Genomic DNA, 14657 nt, shown 5'->3' on the forward strand with positions numbered 1-14657 from the left:
AGGACAGAAATGCAAATAGTGGTCACCAGGGCTTATAGCGGAATGGGTGGCAATAGCAGCTTCACATTATAGAATTTTTCTCTCTCTTGACTGCATTGATGTCAGCATCCTAGTTGTGATACGGACTGTTTGTAAGCTGTGACCCTTGGGGAGAACTGGGTAAAGGGCACCCCTCAGTTACTTCTACAAGTCTACCGTTACCTCAGACTCGGAGGCAAAGAAAGAAGGGAGATCCCTGCGGCCGGCAGAGGTTCCCCTTGCCCAGGCTTGACTAACTGCAGCTGAAAGGCAATGCCTGATGGGCTCTGATCTGCAGGTCTAGTCAGGACCTGGAGGCTTCCTGTAGAACCTGTCACTAGCAGCAAGGGCTTGTGGGGAAGCTACTCTCTAGGACTAGTGACTCTCTAGACCAGGCAGCTGTGCAACATCTAGGCCCAGTCTCAGGACTAACAATGGTACAGACGTAAACCAGGCAGCTGTGCTGAGCCCAGCCCCAACTCAGGACCACCAACACTGTAGGCCTCCGGGGGAAAGCAAGGTAAAGTGTAAGCCTTACTATAGAGAAAGCCAGTACATTATGTGGGCAGTCCTTGTTTCTCAGTTCACCAATGAGTTATCAGAACACAAAGGTCGGGGCCAGGGGGATATAAAGGGAAGTTCTAAATCCAGGAATACAGCAGACAACAGAAGAAAGAGGCTCAGCGAAGTCAGCAAAGTTTCTGGTCCTAGAGGTGCCACTAGTTCATCTTTTAAATTTTGTAAAGGGGGAAAAAAAAAATCACAAGGCTTTCAGTTCCATTCGCACAGGCAAAGTTTTTTTCCCCCAATGGTCATGTGATTGGTAAGTGAAAAGATAGAAGGACAGTTCTTTCTTATTGTAGCCCTACTTCCGGCCACCACATTAACCAACATTGCACTTTTGACAGTGACATAGGAGAAGGGACCCCAGCTTGACTGCAGTGTGAAACTGTGGCACCTTACAGACCTCTTGGAGCTGGAAGAGATGAGGTGGCTGAGTCTGCATATGTAAGTGGAAACGCAGCCATTTCACAAAGGCTGCCGTGGCCCGGGGCTCAGTTAGAACCCAGACTTCCCACCTCTGTCCAGGTAAGAAAGATGAGGCTGAGTCTGCAGGGACCAGGAAGTGGACAGGGGGTCTCCTGACCATGACTGCTATGGGAGGAAAGCATACCATGGGCGTGGCTCCATGTCGTTGGCCTCATGGGACCCAGCTGACCAGCTGGCTGATGCTCACTGAACACACATCTTCTGAGAGGTGCTGCTCAGTGTATTTCTGACCTTAACTATAGTCTGCTATGGCTCGTTCCTTAGGATTCCATGTAGCCTAGGTAACATGCACATTTTACTCGTCCCAGCAAAATAAAAGTGATGGTGAACCCACTACACACAACAAGAGGGACATTCCGCTTCTCTCCGATGGAGGATTCATCCTTATCTGGGCCTGGCTTTGCTGTTGAGTCTTCAAAAGTAACACAGAACCCACACTGGTGAACACTGAAAACAAGAGACATTCTTACCCCTTTGCCCATTGCCTGCAGGCTCCAGGAGAAAGCAGCTTCCTAAAGAAGACACAGGAAGGCAGTGCCAAAGATACCCATGCAAAAGTGGGGTGAGCAAACCTTCCTGGGCCAGGTCAGAGGCCATGACCCACAGGCACAGCAGGAAAGCTCGGGACAGACAGAACAGAAGAGATGCTTGCTTGCTATCTTTTACTGCAGACTTAAGATGGAAAGAAATTCTATCCTTGTGATTAAATGGTGGCAAGGGAAGGGAGAAGCAGGAGGGACAAATCCCAGACACCGTCACTAGGACATGTGCCAAGAGCCACAGCCATCACTGCCCCTGGAGCTTGCTGCTGTTCTCTTCCTGGAACATCTACTGTGGGAACCATGAGCACGATAAACACGACGCCTGCCAGAAGCCAGTCAAAACTCTCATTTCCACAGCCACTAAACTAAAAACCAGAATAAAGTACAATAATGTCGGTCTTTTCTTCCCCAAACTCAAAATCCTACAAATAAATCAGTAGCTGCCTTTGAAAATGGATCACCAAGACAGAGGAGGACTTCTGGCCTCAGCACAAATCTCCTAATTAACGAAACACTAGAAGAGAACATCTGGTTCTTCATAAAGAGAAGTCTGAGCCACAGTGAATGTGAGCTCACGCCAGCACTCCCTCCCCCTTCAAATAGCACACATTTTCTGACTGAGACTGTAAGTCCTATGGTCTTTCTAACTAGACATTATTTCATTCAGCATGTCCAGTTACTTCCAAATAACAGGCATATTTGTGAAACACATTCTCTAGTACTTAAAACACTGTGTTGCCTCCCAGAGAGAAGTAGACGACGAAGGTGATCAAAGCCTGCTGCCTATTGTGAAATGTCTTTCACCCATACCAACCTGCAGAAACACAAAAGAGCTACAAAACCAGCTTACTATAAAAAGTGCCGGTTTGTTATCCATAGCTTAAATCCACTGCAGGTAAGAATATGACTAAATAGGCTTCTGAACCACTGTCTTCTTAAGCAGACACACTAGAAAAGTTGGTACCCATCAGATGTGTTTGGAAAAGACATTTCAGGACTACAAGTAACCACAGAAAGTACTTTTAAAAATACCAAAATCGTCGCCGATAACTGACATGTAACCTGACAGTGGGGTCACACTAATTTGATAGCTAAGCCTCACACTATCAACATATCCTCCAATAACCAAACAACTACCGTAAGTACCACACCCCAAAGCAGTGTACACACTTTGTATCTTCATGTCTCAGCACTGCTCCTGCTCCATGAAAACCATCCCCTCCTTCTCCCACTCCCGTGCCTACTTGCATACATATACGCATGCCCTCCTCCATGTAGCTATACTACCACCCCAAAAAGCAAGGCAGCTTACTGATCACTCATGGCTATAGACTCGTCACCGAAACACCAAAACGTAAATGATACTCTACTTGTCCACTCGTATCTGCAGCCTGCTGGAAATGTGTGGCCAGCGATGTCTCGTCCTGGAAGACTTCGTTACACTCCAAACATTTGAGACTGTGTCTACAGAGTTTGGAGGGGTCTTCGTCTAGGGGCATAGCTGGGGAGATGGGTGTGCTGGAAGGAGCTGATATAACCGTCCCCATAATGCCAGACTGGATTTTGGTTACAGTGTGTGTGCCGGCTCCCACAGAGCTCTGCAGAGTGGGAGAGGAAGCAGAAGTATTGCTAGACGGAGAGACTATCATTTGATCTGCTGGGACGGGCTTGAGAATTAAGTGGGAACACTGCATGACCACTCCTTTCTCCTTATGTCCCCGGGCATGGGAAAGGAGGCTGCATTTGTTGTAAAAAACGAGGTTCTTTGTACAGTGGTTGCAGGTGACTTCGATGCGCACGCTGCGCCGGTCGTAGTGCTGGGTCAGGCTCTTCTCCAGGGCGAAGGAGTCCCCGCACTCCAAGCACTTGTACCCGCGGTTGGGGATGGTGATGCCCGCGTTGGCGGGAGGACTGAGGTTTGGGATGTAAACTGGGACTGGGTTGACACTGCTCAGCACCTTGTTGAAAGCTTCCACCACCGAACTCTGCAAGGACGACACCACCTGGACCCGGGACACCTTTTTGGGTGGCTGCGAGGCCGCTGCATTGATTATTGCCTGCTTTATTTGTTGCTGAGGTTTGGTTAGCACTTGGCGGAGTTCGGAAGTGGCCTGGGCACCCTGAGGCAGGAGGTTAAGGTTGGCAAGGTGCACAGTCTTTGGCACGAGTTTGGCGTTAGCCAGGCTGGATGCTGGCACCACAACGGTCTGCTGCTGAATGGCGTTGGCGGCTTTAATAATGGCGCTGCTGGCGCTCTGCACAGAGGCAGCAGAAATGACCGTGGCTTTCACTGTTGTGTTGTTCGCCAGCTTCAGATTGATGACTTGGGACCCCGCCGTCTTCACGGCAGACACGGGGAGGAAAGCAGTGGCCACGGGCTTGATGGTGACCTGCTTGGGGGTCAGCTCTGCAGAAGAAACGGCCTGCAGTGGCGCCCTGGTGGGTGAGGAGAGGACTGTGGCCGAGGCTGAAGAGGACAGGAGGGATGTCACTGAGGCCATCACTGTCGCTGTCTGCTCACAAGGCTTCTTCCCCGAGTCCAGATCCACCTCTGGCAGAACCCTGGTCACTGTTCTCTTGATCTCCCCGGAAGATGTCTTGATGGTCTTGATGCGGACCTTGGGGATGGCTGGGGTGGACCCCGCAGGAGATGCAGGGGACCCTCTGCTGCTGTTCTCACTCGAAATGCTCCTGGGACTATCCGATGGCTTGAGGGAGGCTTTCTTGGGGCCATCGATGAGGCTCTGGGATTCGGGAGACTTGTCAACGGCTCTCAGGCTGTCGTTTTCTTCTTTCGGTAAGGGCGAGGCTTCCCTGGAGTTCGCCACAGGCTCTTTGCAGGAGTCGGAAGCCGCCTTTTTGGCGCTCAGCGCCGCAATGGCAGCTATGCAGGAGGAGAGCTTAGAGGCCGCCTTGGTCTTGGACGGCATCACCCCGGCAAGGCTGATGTCGTTCTTCTCCAAGCTCAGCTTCCCGTCAAGAACCCTGTTTTCCAGCACCTTTTCAGAATTCTCCTTCGACTTGTCCTCCAGCTTTCTCACTTTAAAGGATTCATAAACACTCAGATTTATGGAATTGCTTTCTGATTCTCTCTTGACTTTGTTTTTATCCAGGCTGCCTGGTGTAGCCATCCCGATTTTGCCTGAGTTTTCTCCTCCGAGTGTCTTTAGCTTATCACAGTCCTGCTGAGAAACAGACCCCGGTAAGACATTCGATCTGAAAGTGGAGCGTACCTCCTCCTTATCAGGGGGGTCGTCCACCTCGATTTTCTCATCGTCATCAAACTCTTCAGCACTGGAGATGGGGCTGAACTGGCTGAATGCCGAGTCTTTGAGACTCACCTCTGAGGTAGGTGCATCTCCTTTCAAGGACTTGGCTCCATCTTTACTGTAACCATCCAGCGAGGATGCTGTGAGAAACCCATTGTGCAAGCCGTTGCCTGTGGAATTGTGGCTTTCCTTCTCGGTGCCCTCTGAGGAATCAATGTTCCGCACGTTCTTCACGATCACGCTGACACCCACGTCGGAGGACGATGGGGTGTGTGAGTCCTCATCCACGTGAGCATTCTGCTTGATGTGGCTTTCATGGTCATCGTGTCCAGACTCAATAGCTGCTTTGGGATCGACCATATCTGGGATGTCAAATGCTGCCAGGAGGTCATCAAAGTCTGGGGTCTTCATATCCCCCATGGTCATGAATTTGATCAGATGTTCTGTTAAAGGAACGGGAAAGAAATTCATCAGCGATGAACATTTGTGACAATGAGGCAAACCTCACTGGACACGGTGATGACCACCAAGAAAGCAACTCGGTAACTGCACTTAGTGAAACTACGGAAACCCCAGTCAACGTGACAGCCACAGACCACACATAACCCCATCATTCGCATTCCAAAAGCAACCTTTCCAGCACACGGAAGAATGAAGGTGACCGACGCTGTGATAGCACAGAAAAGCAGGTTTTAATGGAGAAATGAGAAAGGATCGTGGTCCACTGGATCCATCACTTTTCATGCGAAGCTACTCCTCCAAACTTTTTTAATCCATAAATTTTTTCTCTAGGGGATGGAAGTATGACAATGGGGTTTGAACTCAGGGTTTCCCACTTGCTAGGCAAGCACTCCACCACTTGAGCCACATACATCCATGGCTTGAACTTAGGGCTTGGGCAATCTCCTTGAAGTGTTTTTTGTTGTTGTTTTTGTTTTTGCTCAAAACTGTTGTTCTACCACTTGAACCACAGAACCACTTCAGGCTTTTCTGTGTATGTGGCAACAAGGAATCAAACCAAGGGCTTCATGGATGCTAAGCAAGCATTCTACCATTAGGCTATACTCCCCCTCACACACACACATTTTTTGTTGCTGTTGTTTTTATAACTCATTTTTCAGATACTATGGGCCAGCCTTAGTCTATAATACTCCAAAGACCTACATTTCCTTACCTATCTATTTCAGCTGGGATTATAGGTAAGCCACTCTACCTGGCTTCCAAACACATTTTGATCTTGGTGGTGCTTAATTCCATTTGCAAAATAGCACTACCATACTCACCATTTTATTTGGGATACTAAATTAAAAGAAATAGATTGTAATGCAAAGTTATCAATATTAACCCCACGGGGGGAGGGGGGATGGAGAGGTGGCAGGGGAAGGGGGTTGGGCATGCAAACCTACCACAGAATAGCTACTAATGAGTTCAATTGGTGTATGTATGTATGTGTGTGTGCATATATATATATATATATATATATATATATATTTAAGACTCCAAGGATCACAAGACCCCCAAGTTGTATCTATGAAGGAATCTGTCAAGGAATGGGGTTGAGGTGATAAAAGACTACAGAGACAAGATACCAGTGATGGACAGATTCTCAAATTACATTCTAAAAGAAACTTTTCTTGCCAGTCACTGGTTGTCTCACAACTGTAATCCTAGCTACTCAGGAGGCTGAGATCTGAGGATCGTGGTTCAAAGCTAGCCCAAGCAGGAAAGACCATGACTCTTATCTCTAATAAACTACTCACAATCGGCCAGAAGTTGCACAGTGGCTCAAGTGATAGAGCTCTAGACTTGAGCACAAAAGCTCAGAGTTCAACCCCAGGACCAATCAAAAAGTAAAGAAATTTTTCCTATTTATAAGTAAAAAGGAAAGGGGACATGTCAAAAACAAAAACTGAAGGGCTGATTCTATCCATTCATTTAACTCTTATTTTTCCTTTTATGTTAAAAGAGGTATTTTCCATAGGAGAATGGAGCACTTCAGCAAAGCATACAAACAGTTCCTGTCATTCCCAAATAGGAAAGACACATAAATATACTTAGTTGAGGCCTTCACCGCACCTTTGGAGACTAAGTGACAGGCCCCGTGGTGTCCCATCTTAGACATGCCCTCCAATGCATGTGTCCTTGTATCTCCTTACCTACTGATCTACCAGCTGCCTGAGGTCAGGTGATGTAGTTTGTTAATGAGCCACAAGATCTGAGGCTAGACTTATAGCAGAACCGGGGCCCAGCCCCGTCACTCACTAGTACTGAGACCTATAGGAAATAAGAATCTTCCTGGCCCTGGTCTTTGCTTTGGCAGTAAAGGCAAGCAACTAGGAAGAGAAGTAATTGGGATAAGGATGGAAGAAAGAACAAAGAGAATGAAACACAAGGAAAGGAGGGGAAAGCAGAAGAGGAGGGAGAGAATCAAGCAATCAACAATGGGAGGGCTGCACCAGACAAGCAACTTCCAGAAGGAAAATTAGCCTGATTGGAAGGCATATACTCCTGGATTCTACATTTCAATATTTACTGTTGTTTCTCCTTTAACTTTGTGTTGGTGGTCCCTAAGAAGTGGTCTAATGTGTTTAACTGGACTATCCAATGACTTTTTTTTTTCTTGTAGTCTATAAGAGATCAGACGTTCCTATGAAGGCAACAACACGGGGTCAAGACAGAACCTTTACAGATGAGAATACATATTCCCATGAAAACTCATATAAAATGCATCAATGGCTGCTGAGACCCTCAGCCTATGAACTCACTCAGGAGACAGTTCTAAACACTTCTAAGACTCTTGCTGGGAAAAATTGACCGTGGCAGATGAAAGAAACATATAAGTTCAACAGGAGTTCAATTATAAATCACCTACCACTTGCATGTGTCTCAGTTAAACAGCACTGGAGATGTCTTATGTGCTTAGAGCACAATACACTCTTCTCTACTTCTACTACCAGACAACAACAATATCCCCAGCATCAAGTCACCTTCAGCATAAAAGGTGCACAGGAAATAAAACATGGACATTTCCTAAGTGATAGTGATGTGAAAATATCCAGGCTCATGCCTGTAGGAGGCTGACATCTGAGGATCAAAATTCAAAGTCAGCCTTGAAAGAAAATTTCATGAGACTATAATAAACCACCAAAAAGCCTGAAATAGAGCTGTGGTTCAGGTGGTAAAGCATCAACAAAAAAGCTCTAGGAGGGACAGTGCTCAGGCCCTTTACTCATGCCCTAGGACAAGCAGCACAAAAACAACAAAGGTACCAGTGGCTCCTGTCTGTAATCCTACATACTTAGGAGGCTAAATGGAACAGAAATTCAAAATCAGCCTGAATATACAAATCCATGAGACTCTTTACTTGTAATTAACCAACAAAAAGCTGGAGGCCAAGATATGGTAAGGGGAAGCGTGCTGGTCTTCAGCAAAATGCTGTGTGAACACAGGGTCTTGAATGCAAAACAGAAAGGAAGGGAATGGGAGGAGATGGGAGGGGATGGAGCAAAGTAGAGGAGAGGAGAGGGGAGGAGAAGAGGCAGGAAAGGGAGGGTCAGGAGGGAAAGGAAGAGTATTGGCACCAAAAAAAAAAAAAAAGAACGAGAGAACAGCAAAAGAAAGAAAGGAAGCAAGGAACAAAGAAAGAACCTAGGAGTAGCGAGTAATAGTTCCTGGCTGTAATCCTAGAACTAGGGAGGCAAAGGCAAGAAGGTGAATTCAAGGTCAGCCTGAGCTACCTAGTGAGATTCTATCCCAAAATTAGAGGGAGGAAAAAAAAAACCAAACTTTTATCTTAAAATATCACTTTACTATTGTGAACTACATATCCCAAATCAAGCTATATCTATCTTTACCCCTAGATTATTTATCAGTATTTTTTTGGAAACTTAAAAATGCAGAACTTTGCCAGGCATTGGTGCTCATGCCTGAATACTAGATACTCAGAAGACTGAGGTCAGGATGATCATCTCCAAAATGCCAAATAATCAGCTAAAAGCAGGTGTCAAGGAGTAGCCCAAATGATAGAGCACCAGACAAACAAGCCAAGCAAACACTAGGCCCAGTTCAAGCTTTCTTACTAGCAAAAATAAATAAATGACTCAGAACCCTGAGCAATCTCTCCCCCAAATCATCAAGGTGATTTGAAAGAGTCTGAAAAGTAGGTCTTTATTCAGTGCCACCACTTACCTGACGCTGGGACTCAGGCTCCTGTAGTCCCTGGTGCTAAGTGGGCCCTGCCTAAGTCCTTCTAGCCAGAAGGATCTGCACCACTTAATGTCTTTATGAAGTGGTAAGCAAAAGACATCACATAGTTTCGCACTGTTCATTCCAGAGGACAGTCCGTCCAGAGCAAAAAGATGGTAAGATAATTCATACTCGCTGGGCGGTAGGCCCAGGACATACAACCACAAGAAATAATAAAAGGTTACCACGTGAAACAAAACGTGCAGTTGGCGGTTCAGCTCAGCAGTGCAGCTGGCAGGTATTCCTATGACACCAGTCTTACCACCTTCTCCTAATTCACGCACAAACACTGGGAGCAGCAGGACTAGATCCCTCAGTGAGAGCTAAGTCATTGCCCCTATGCTTCCTGCATCCTCTGCCATCTGCTCAGCTCAAGCCCCAGAGAGGAACCTTTGTTACCTGCAAATCCCCCAGGGGTCAAGAAGATTTATCCTCTTCTCTCAGACAGAAGCAGATAAGTGAGCCCAGCACCAAACAATGAGTGGTACATTCTGCCGATTTATTACTAGAGTATAGAGTGACTCAAACAGCAGAACATCTGCCTGGCAAGCTAGAGGCTTGAGTTCCATCATTAGTACCAACAAAAGAAAAGAGGATGTCAGTATATAAACGAGCCCCGAGTATTAGTGGTGTATACCTATAATCCTGGCACTTGGGAAGTTGAGGCAAGAGGATCAAGAGTTGAAGGTAGCAAGACCCCATCTCACAAGAACACAAAATACAAACATACACAGAGACAGAAGGAAGCCTGGGGAGAAGCATTTTAAGGCCCAAGTGCAGTAGAAGGCTTTGCACATGGCTAGAAACCTGAGATGGCTGCGGTAAGTGGACTTGCCTCTCTGGGTTGTATAATTAATGTAATAAAAACCACTCTGCAACTTCATACTTCTTTTTGGGTTTCTCGAAATGTTTTTCACATTGTTCTATTAATTTTCCCTTCACATGGTAGAAGGCAAGCATAAATGTTTTACTTAGAGACAGGGGAAGAATGCTTTCCTCCTACTTTATTTCCCAGTCATAATGAATGCAAAGCAGACATTTATGCCTGAAAATTTCCTTCATGTTCTACCCCAGTTCCTAAGTACTATCATCTTAAAATAGGTTCATGTGCTGAAAACTAATATAAAAATAAACCTGTCTTCTGTTAATTGATAGTATAAACAAAGCAATCTCATTGCAACTTCTCTTCCCCAACGGTTTGATTTTCCAACAGAATTAGCTTTATTTATGATCACAATGTCTTTCATTTCATTTCTACCCCATAAAATATATCTCCTTACAAAGACACCAAGGGTCATTTAATTTAAACTGAACTCTATATAAATAACTGTAACTCTCTAATAGCACTTGTGTTTAAAGTATAATGTCTTTTCACTCTGATAATATCCAAGGAGCAAATGTGAGGCCCAATTAAAGGAGGAGATAAAGGCAGGCACTGGGTGGCTCATGCCTATAATCCTAGGTACTTAGGAAGCTGAGATCTGAGGATGGAGGTGCAAAGCCAACCCAGGCAGGAAGTGTGTGAAGCCCTGACCTCCCATGAACGACTAAAAACCTGAAAGTGGAGCTGTGCCTCAAACAGTAGAGTGCTAGCCTTGAGCCTAAGAGGCTCCACCACAGTGCCCAGGACCTGAGTTCAAGCCCCAAGACCAGCACAAAAATAAAAACAAATGAAAGGAGGAAATAAAAAGAACTGGGATCTGCTAAATGATTGCTTTACTCCCTATCACATAGATAAAACATTCCCTTTCCTACCAAAGCCTCTGGAAATTACAGAAAGATAATTCATTGTTCTTGGCAGAAGCCAAAAGTTATCAAGCCAGAAGAAAACTTTCAAAAGAATCTATTCACTCACTCCTATCATGCTTTTTATACATTGCAACAGAAACAAGAAAACTGTTTCTTCCTTGCAATAGGTTGGCTTCCCAATTTCCACTAGACAAAGTCAGTATTAAAAGGTTCCAGTGAAACCGAAAGTTTGGCCTAATGGTAGAGTGCTTGCCTAGCATGCATAAAGACCCGGGTTCCATTCCTCGCTACCACATACATAGAAAGAAAGCTGGAAATGGTGCTATGGCTCAAGGGATAGACTCTAGCCTTGAGAAAGCCCAAGGACAGTGCTCAGGCCCTGAGTTCAAGCCCCAAGACTGGCAAAAAAAAAAAAAAAAAGTTTGAGTACACAAACTACCAAATCCTAATTTCAATAATGCCTAGGCAAAAGACATAGGCCAGTTACCAGTTTGTTCCTAGAATATACACACAAAGGTTAATCTGACTGGTAAAAAGCTTCGAATTCTTCAACAAAGAAACAAGTATTCCCCTTTAATGAAAACAAAGGAACTCTAGATCTTAATAGTTCCACTAAAGGCAAAAAAAATTATTCTACAGACTACCATCCTGCCAGTATTATATATAGTTCTCAGAAGACAACAGTGATCATACAAAGACAGTAATTCTCCCTGGGGACTAGGACAACTGTTTTCTAGCACCATTTCTAGCATTTTCCCATTGTGTCTTTTTAAATTACACTGAATTATTTTTTTCTTTTCTTTTCTTTTCTTTTCTTTTCTTTTCTTTTCTTTTTTTTTTTTTTGTGGGCCTGGGTGCTGTTCCCAAGCTCTTCAGCTCAAAGCTACCACCCTACCCCTTGAGTCACAGTTTTCTAGTGGTTAATTGGAGATGAGTCTCACATTCTTTAGTACCCCCGGGCTGGCTTTGAACTGAGAGCCTCAGATCTCAGCCTCCTGAGTAGCTAGGATTACAGCTTTCCACTGAATTCTTTTTTTTTTTTCTTTTTTCCTTTTTTTTTTTTTTTTTTTTTTTGCCAGTCCTGGGCTTGAGCTCAGGGCCTAAGCATTGTCCTTGGACTTTCTCAAGGCTAGCTCTCAACCACTTGAGCCTCAGACCACTTCCGGCCTTTTTCTATGTATGTGATACAGAAGAATTGAAGCTGGGTCTCCATGCATGCTAGGCAAGCACTCTACCACCAGGCCAAACCCCCAGCCCCTCCACTGAATTCTTAAACAAATTAAGTCAAAAGTTGAATGGATCTAATTTGTGTTTGTATGCTTCTCTTCCCTTCAGATTTATAAAATGTGCTTATAGTGTACATCTACATTATATAGTATTTCAAATTTAGCTTGTTTCCTGGGGGGGGGGGGAAGAGAGGGATGGGAATCAAGAAGCAGGCCTGGGCATCTTCAAGGGAACACAGGGGACTGGCCTCCTAGGCCTGCTTCCGTCTACACTGTCCAACCTTCATGCCTCCATCCCATTGCTCCAACTAAGAAACAGGAAATCCCATCCCCTCTTTCTGTGACTGACCTTTTGCTTCTATTCATTCAAATTGGTTACCTGGGAAAAAACATTTTCCCGATGCAATTCCATCTGTAATACAAAGCCAGTTCAGTTCTATGGGTCTGCCTTGTCCTTCCTCACTTCTCCTAAGCCAGAGCTGGATATGTTAACAAGCACTATTTAAAAAAAAAAAAAATCAGCTTCAACCTTGTAGCTCCTGGGAAGCTGGCTCTGTAAAAGGAGCTGAAGGAAGGACTAAACTCCAAAACTGACAGACACTGAGACCTCAAACACACCCTGCATGGCTAATTAAGGAAAAGTAAGCCAAAATCAAAGTTATGGAATCTCTTTTTAAAAAAATCACATGTCATTTGAAAGTCAGTCCTGTGTCCTCCACAACAGCTAGACTCTTGAGTTCATCTCAACAGTGGGCCTGTAGGCTACTGCATATTTCCCAGTTACAGAGAAGAAAAGGACAACGTGAGAGGCCCCCTCGATCCAGCTACCCTGCAGCCCTGGTGGGGGCCGATGACACTGCTTGTTGAGAACAGCTCATTTTCTGAATAGCCAGTTCGAAGCCCACTCCAAATGTAATTCAGTTGTCGGGAGGGAAGGGTATCAGAACATGAGAACACGCATGTTAACTGCGTCCATTAACAAGACATTAGCAAACATAGTTCCTATTCTGCAGATTATACAAATGGATATGTGGCCAAAGGAATATGTCTCCTTCTTGGGTTAACAATATTCCTGATGTGAAATAAAGCAGACGTGAACACCAAACTGTTTCTGGAAAGCGAAGCCCAGAGACCTTTACTAATGCCATTAATCACAATATTGGGACAGAGAGATAAACCAGCCCAGGACATTCCAACAGATACTCTACTCTTTTCCCTCAACTCTTACCATTTTCCAGAAATGGCTGGTGCTGCACCCCCTCCTCAACACACACACACACACACACACACACACACACACACACACACACACACCTAGGCAAGGATCCCTGCAAACCCCAGCTCTCTCCATATTTCAACCTATCTCCCAGGCCTACGTGCCTCTGTGCCCTATCCAAAGAGTTCACTGGCCTCCTCCAAGCACACCTGGACCAAAAGGAAGCTCAGCAAGAACAAGCTGTTACATCTTTGCAGCAGCCAAGGGAAGCCCTAGAATACAGCAAACATGGTGAGGCCTGAACGCACAAACCCTGCCCCTCACCATCTGACATAACTTCAGTGTTCTTGATCACTGAAGTCCTTCCGGTCTTCCTTATTAACTTCATTGTGCCAGGGGCAGAGTCCCTTTCTAATCCTTCCTTTCCTTTCTACAGATAAAGGCTCCTCAGGTCTGTTTTCCTCTCTTCATTGCTAGTCTGGCCCTGTGGGGTCCTCCCGAACCTCTCTTGAGTCATTCCTACCTGCAGTCTGCTGGCACAGAGAGCTCCCTCAGTATCACCTGAGGAATCCGTGACTCTATGTCCCCTTGTCAGGTTTCCCAACATTGAGACAACTCCCACAACAACCAAAACCTTCCCAGGCCCTTAGCAATGCACATGATCCATTGTGGCACTTCTTGTTCTCGTCCCACAAAAATAGTTCTTCCCATAGTGCCCTGTACCATCAAGTAATTGGTGCAAAGCCCATGGGTGGAGATATGGAAGGAGCCCCATAGCATAAAAACCACCCTCCCAAGCTGGGCACAGTGGCTCACACCTGTTATCCTAGCTACTCAGGAGGCAGAGATGGGAGGATCTCATCCAGGCACTAAAAAATCCAAAAAGTCCATGAGACTCGTATCTCCAGTTAACCTCTAGAAAACTGGAAGTGGGGCTTGGCTCAAGGTTAGGTCCTGGAGCTGAAGAGCTCCAGGACAAGACCCAGGCCCAGGGGGAGGGCGGTAGCCTTGAGATGAAGAGCTCAGGGACAGTGAGCAGGCCGGAGTTCAAGCCCCATGACCCACCAAAAAAAAAAAAAAAAAGAGTCCAGGCCAGGAATTTGGCCTAGTAGTAGAGTGCTTGCCTAGCATGCATGAAGACCTGGGTTCCATTCCTCCGTACCACAAACATAGAAAAAGCTGGAAGTGGTGTTGTAGCTCAAATGGCAGAGCTGTAGACTTGAGAAAGCCCAAGGACAGTGCTCAGGCCCTGAGTTCAAGCCCAAAATCTGAAATGCTTCTGGCTCCAAGCTCTTCCAATGAAAAAATGCTTCTTCTGCCTATAGCACAGAGCTACTAAATG

At 45.6% G+C, this 14657-nt stretch overlaps 1 protein-coding gene across 6 annotated transcripts in view; it reads right to left on the reverse strand.

Moving 5' to 3' along the window:
- Positions 1 to 14657, reverse strand: part of Znf532 (zinc finger protein 532) — a 95425-nt gene that overhangs the window by 48336 nt on the left and 32432 nt on the right. For 5 of the 6 annotated variants that reach the window (XM_090353022.1, XM_090353019.1, XM_090353023.1 and 2 more), the window contains one exon: positions 2981 to 5322. In XM_090353022.1, the coding sequence (XP_090209148.1) occupies positions 2981 to 5305 (2325 nt within the window). In that variant the 5' untranslated portion in view covers positions 5306 to 5322. The remainder of the gene's footprint in view (positions 1 to 2980; positions 5323 to 14657) is intronic. The other variant, XM_090353020.1, reaches the window with a different exon arrangement.

Source organism: Megascapheus bottae, chromosome 19 (assembly GCF_031878675.1).
Source record: "Megascapheus bottae isolate mThoBot1 chromosome 19, mThoBot2.hap1, whole genome shotgun sequence".
NCBI classification, from domain to species: Eukaryota; Metazoa; Chordata; class Mammalia; order Rodentia; family Geomyidae; genus Megascapheus; species Megascapheus bottae.